Genomic DNA, 6249 nt, shown 5'->3' with positions numbered 1-6249 from the left:
TTAACTGTAGAAACCATATCTGACAGTTATATCTGACCAATATCTGATCCCTTGAGTTTGCACAGTTTAATCATTTTATGACAAGAATAATGATTCACTATTGTCAGGGTTTGTGTGCACTTCTAGTTACTTATAAACCAATCCAATAAACTACTATGCAATAAAAAAGCCTTTAGAGCAATTTCAAATTTAAAAGGTGTGGATAACTTTAAGCTTGTAATCACTTTATTTTGCAGGGTCATTTTTAAAGTATATTTTTTAAAACTTGCTATACACATTTTAATTTTATGCTTGTTTCTTTTTTATTGTTAAATAGGCAAATGGAGTCAAACCTATTTAATGCTAACTGGTTTTAAATAACCTCTTATATCCAATAAATGACAATGTGTGATGTTTACTTTTGACTCCTGTCCATTAAAGCACTTGAAAAAGTGACCCATTTTCAGAATGGCCACGTGTGAATGACACTATTACACCGGTAGTGGAGCTTCATGTAGAATGTTTATGGACAAATGGGCATCATAAATCAGCGAAAGAATATCATCATCAAAAAAAGAAAGGAAGTAATCAGCTGTAATTAAATTTAACAGTCCTTAAAAAGGCAGAATGCTGAACCATGTGTCTACACACCTTGTAGTGTCCACTTTATTACAATGATGACTATAATGAGATCAACCATTTTATAAAAGTAGTCATAAAAATTGTCAGGTACAGGGCTGCGTTTTGACCATGTGTAAATAACAGTAATGTATTTCTACTGCCATCACATTACTAAATTTTAAAACATTGCTATTTCACTTTTACAATAGCCACAACTGTCACAGAACATAACATAAGGCCTGCGGCTAACTGCGACCACAAATACAGGATGAATCCACTGAAATGTGGTGTGATTGTACAAAAGCTGATAGAAAAGAGTAATTATTAATACAACCAACAAAATGTGCCAAACATTCTTCTAGTAGCTTTAGAATAGGTCCAGATCAAGTCCCTCAACCATTCCTTCTATTATTTCAAACATTTTCAAAAATTGCAATGTACAACATACACCTTTTTATGTTCACTTCATAATACAGGTCAAAATGAAACCATTTTAGAGTTTGGTGAAGATATTTCTCGAAAGCATCACAGAATCGTGTAAGCAATCTGAGCGTAAAGAAGAAGAATATTAAATACACAAATATAAAGGACGCTTAGTTTTGTGAAAATGACCTTCTGTGATCATTAAACCATTCAAAAACTATAGCTCTGACACAGGCTTGAATACACCGAAAATAAAAGTCAGTACACAGAAAGAAATAACCAGGATTGTCTATGCTATTACCATTTATGTAAAACTATGCTAATATATCAAATTATACATATATCTATGGAATATTTTTTTCCTGCTAATGCTATTCCAGTGTCAGTCATTAGCCTGTATTTATCCCTGCAGGTCTCTCTTATTCAGAGGTGGGTGGAGTAGCCTAACATGAAGCAAAAGTATTGTTACTCTGTGAAATCTTAGCACAAATTAACTTGAGGGGGAAAAAACATCAGGTCACAAGTACAGAGGTCTCTGTAAGACTTCTCTGGAATTAGCACATCTTGCTTCAATAAGCATAAAAACTGATCTCAAATAAGTTCAAAAATGAGAGATAGTGACAGTAAAGTAGTACAGGAACTGAACCAACAGACCAGAATGACCCAAAAAGGGAATTAGCAACTCAATGTGAATGGCTAAAGTGAAACCGAGTAAAATACATCTAACTGAGGAAATGTAATAAACTTCTACTTTATTGTACTTGCATGGGAAGGTGAGGGCTATCAGAGTCTAACTATGCTTGGAGGAGAACACTACATACCCAGTAATGTCTCACTGATTTAGCGAATGGCAAATTGTTCTCTTGTGGACGTCTCACCCAAGAATTGTAGGGCACATAGTTAACATTTCTGCTTAGTTCCTTGGGAGTGCAGTATTGTGCTCATTTGATTTCCAGCACAGAAAAGCTTGATAAAGGAAACACAGTTATCCAAAAGAGGTTAAAAACATACCCGGCCACTGGGGGACAGCTTGCCATTAAAGGGAACCCATCATTGGACAGATCCTGTAACTGGATCTATGGCTACAACTAGCGAAGACACATGTGTTTTGTTATCAGACCAATCCTGTCAACAGTCAGAACCGAAAATGTAGCTGGACTGCCATCAGGCCAAACATTGCAAAGCATTTCTTCAGTGTCGCTCCTCTGAGTGCGCTCGAGAGCAGCAGCTTGGCCTCCGCACATTCCTGAAAAACAAACGTAAAGGGTTTTGTCTCCGTCTGCCCCTTGTCCCTCTCCCTTCCTCCTTTTTCCTGCTTCCTTTTGCTGAACTACACCGGCTAGATGCTGATGTTGCAGGTGGGCTGGAAGGGAGAGGAGAGGCTGTGTCTGCGATGCTTGAAGATGGGGCCAAGGCAGGTGTACCCACAGAGTCCTTCTGTTGCTTCTTTACCTGTTTCTCCAGGTGTTTCTGGATGGCGGTACCCAAAACAGCTACCTCCACCACAGCACCATAGACTTCCCATGTCATGCCTTTTTCGTCCCAGCTCACATCTTGTACAGGCTCTGGCGGTTCTTCTGGCCCTGGCGCTGCTCGTGGCTCAGGCAGTGGGATCAGCTCAGGGGAACTCAGGACTATAGGGTTCATAGGACTTGTGGCGATTGAATGCGCTTGTAGCTCAGGTGCTTTTCTTGCAATGGGAGTCATGGGACCCGTAGCAATTGAGCGAGTCTCCACATGCAGTTGAGGTGGTCTTGTTGCAATGGGAGTCATGGGAGCTGTGGCAATAGAGCGAGTCTCCACATGTAGTTGAGGTGGTCTTGTCGCAATTGGAGTCATGGGAGCCGTGGCAATTGAGCGAGTCTCCACATGTAGTTGAGGTGGTCTTGTCGCAGTGGGAGTCATGGGAGCTGTAGCAACTGAACGAGTCTCCACCAGCAGTTGAGGCGATTGTGTCACTATGGGGGTCATGGGAGCTGTAGCAACTGAGTGAGTCTCCTCATGAAGTTGAAGGGCATTTGTTGCAATAGGGGTCATTGGAGCTGTGGCTATTGAGCGTGTATCTGTATGCAGCTCAGGCGCGGATTTCACAATGGGGGTCATAGGGGCTGTAGCAACTGAATGAGTCTCCACATGTAACACAGGTGCGGCTGTTGCAAGGGGGGTCATAGGAGCAGTGGCAACTGAATGAGTTTCCACATGCAACGCAGGTGCAGTTGTTGCAATGGGGGTCATAGGAGCCGTGGCAATCGAACGAGTTTCTACCTGCAATTCAGGTGCTGCTGTTACAATGGGGGTCATAGGAGCGGTGGCAACTGAACGAGTCTCTATCTGCAATTCAGGTGCTGTTGTTGCAATGGGGGTCATAGGAGCCGTGGCAATCGAACGAGTCCCTACCTGCAATTCAGGTGCTGCTGTTGCAATGGGGGTCATAGGAGCCGTGGCAATCGAACGAGTCTCTACCTGCAATTCAGGCGCTGCTGTTGCAATGGGGGTCATAGGAGCAGTGGCAACTGAACGAGTGTCTACATGCAATGCAGGTGCGGCTGTTGCAATGGGGGTCATAGGAGCAGTGGCAACTGAACGAGTCTCTACCTGCAATTCAGGTGCGGCTGTTGCAATAGGGGTCATTGGAGCAGTGGCAACTGAGCGAGTCTCCACTTGTAGTTCAGGTGCAGTTGTTGCAATGGGGGTCATAGGAGCTGTAGCAACTGACCGAGTCTCAACCTGTAAGTCAGGTGCATTTGTAACTACAGGCGTCATGGGAGCTGTAGCAACTGACCGAGTCTCAACCTGTAAGCCAGGTGCATTTGTAACTACAGGCGTCATGGGAGCAGTTGCAACTGAATGAGTCTCAACCTGTAAGTCAGGTGCATTTGTGACTACAGGTGTCATGGGAGCAGTGGCAACTGATCGATACTCCACCTGTGCACCCACCTGGAGTTCAGCATCCTTCATTGTGACTGATGCAATTGCTTCACTTCCTCCACTAGAACCCAGCTTGCTAAGAGAATATGGGAAGAAGAACGCAGCAGAACCCTGAGGAGGGGTCATAGGGCTGGTGGCCACAGACTGGTACATGGCCTCCAGGCTAACCTGGGTCTGCACATGCTGCTGTTGCCCAAATGTCAGGTCCTGTCTCACTCTACAGAGGTCCTCTGCATCTCTGTGTTCCAAAGGTTTGGTTTGCTTTAATGCCGCTTTGATCTTGAGATCCTTCAGGTCAGAAGAAACAACAAACTCTGCATTAGCAGAGTCATCAGAAACCTTGGTTTGTTGAGTTTGTACAATATGAACTTCTCTGTATCTCTCGGTTTGTGGTAAGTCACGTTCAACTGTGCTGACACTTTGCACTGCTGAACTATTGCTGATCATTTTAGTCTCCTGTAGCTGGCTGAGCTCGATTAGGTCTGCCACAACCTTGGAAGCGTCTAGACTGTCGTCTTCAGTTGGTGTTGTACACTCACCTGAGGTGTTTGGCTCAAGAAAGGTGGGAATTTCTATTTTTTCAGTTTCTTCAATCTCCATCTCTGGTGCCTCATGGTTGGTTACCAGTATGGTGATTTCTTGGCTGGCCTGTTGTCGGTCTGATGTAAAGCGTTCTCTACGTGTGGGTCCATCACCACTGATCAATTCATACTGGTAAGCGCTGTCCTGAACCAGTCCTGGACGAGTGCCTAAATCTTCCATTGATGCATGGCTGTGTGGGACGGCTGAGTGAAGCTGGTCCACTTTGGTTGTCTCTGTCTGGGAGATGGTGGGGACATCTTCCTGAGTACCTGTTTCTGTTTGTTTACAGGCTTCAGTCGGCTTGTTATCCACCATGATGTTCTTCACGAGGGTCACACAGGCATCGCTTTCGTGGGTATCCTTGAAATCAGCACAAATCCCCGAGTCGAATTTCCAGACTTCACTCTGGGTGAGAATGGGACCTTCCATTCATATGGAGGTGGAGGTATCCTCTGACTTTTTGTGTTGTTCCATGGTTCATAGTCTGTAAATGAATTTGCTGAAAATAAAGAGTAAAGCCATGCTTTTAAGAACATCTCAATACAGATGGTAGAGACAGATCAGTACAGCATTGAAGTAGCATGTAAGTGTTCATATTTATGTAGTGGACATAAATATGACCAAAAAAGGCAGAATTTTGTCTATTTTATTTTAGCCATGACATAAATCTATTGATTGCCAGGAAAAATGAATGATATACAGAGAATACCATGCAATGGCAAATGTTTTTGCTTGTTTATGAAAGACATTTTTCAGGTTAATGCAGAAAACTATTGTCATAGAGAGAAAAAAGAACAATTACCCAATGCTTCTTTCTGTTAATACAAGTTACAAACGCAGAATATTGCTCTACATAAAAAGCCATGCAAGGACACAATGTCTCTTACAAGCACTATTTAGGAGGAAAAAATATGTATAATGACTAACAAGAACTCTATCACTCTATTTCTTGAGAAAACATAGAGTAGCCCTGTTTCTACTTACCCTGCTTTGCTGCCGTGTGCAACGGAATGCTCTGTATTCCACCTGTCTGATTCAGTTTAATTTATACTCATGCATAAAGACACCTAGCAACAGCACAGCCACGATGGTACATGCGCACAAGGGAAGAAATACAGACATAAAGCAAAGAACACATACCTCAGCTGCAAAACTGACTAGCAGCGATGTTTGTATTTCACCCCAAAAGGTTTCACATCCAAGGCATATTACTCTCCCTTCCAAGCTGTGGGTGCTCAGAGAGGCAGACTGCAAAGGGCTGTGTTTGTTTTACAGAAGACTCTTCTGTAGATGGAGGTCCTTGGATTTCAGCGAGCGCTCTGAGTATTGAGAGCTTCTGATTTTCTGTTTCCCTGGAAACCATGCTCAACCTGGCAGTGAGTGGTAACGCAATGACAAAGTCTCTCCAGCTCTTTAATCAGCAGCAAATGGTGGTGATTAATACCCAGCTTTCACAGCGAGACCAGCCTGCTTTGTAATACCATACAAAATGGGTGCATTCACTCCAACTTGCAGTGCGCTGAATGGTGCTCCCATACAGACTGTACTTTTTTCTCTGACGCATTAAAGTTGCAGAAAAAACAGTAGCTCATTATCCTTCACTTTGCTACAGTACCTGCTGTCAGTGGCGGATGATCAGAGAGGGGCTAACCATGTTAAAAAGTCTGCTGCTCCAATTGACAAATTTGTACTTACCATTTTATTTCCTAGCAAACT

At 43.2% G+C, this 6249-nt stretch overlaps 1 protein-coding gene across 2 annotated transcripts; it reads right to left on the bottom strand.

The window, feature by feature from the left end:
• Positions 1–482: 482 nt before the first annotated feature.
• LOC108439810 (calphotin) lies at positions 483–6027 on the bottom strand. Of its 2 annotated transcripts, none has more exons than XM_017718415.2 (2): positions 5674–6027; positions 483–5032 (listed from the first exon to the last, which is right to left on the bottom strand). In XM_017718415.2, exon 2 carries the CDS (start codon positions 4960–4962, stop codon positions 2215–2217), a length of 2748 nt encoding a protein of 915 aa, XP_017573904.1. In that variant the 5' UTR covers positions 4963–5032; positions 5674–6027; the 3' UTR covers positions 483–2214. The 2 variants fall into 2 exon arrangements, with proteins under 2 accessions (XP_017573904.1, XP_017573905.1); XM_017718416.2 differs by lacking the exon at positions 5674–6027 and adding an exon at positions 5518–5622.
• Between the last annotated feature and the right edge of the window lie 222 nt (positions 6028–6249).

The sequence above is a fragment of the Pygocentrus nattereri genome, chromosome 11, assembly GCF_015220715.1.
Source record: "Pygocentrus nattereri isolate fPygNat1 chromosome 11, fPygNat1.pri, whole genome shotgun sequence".
Taxonomy (NCBI): domain Eukaryota; kingdom Metazoa; phylum Chordata; class Actinopteri; order Characiformes; family Serrasalmidae; genus Pygocentrus; species Pygocentrus nattereri.
The sequence above is the reverse complement of the archived record's forward strand: the minus strand, read 5'-3'. Positions and strand labels throughout refer to the sequence as shown.

Coding starts and splice junctions, on each gene's coding strand:
- LOC108439810 (XM_017718415.2), bottom strand. CDS start 4,962: ATGGAAGGTCCCATTCTCACCCAGAGTGAAGTCTGGAAATTCGACTCG.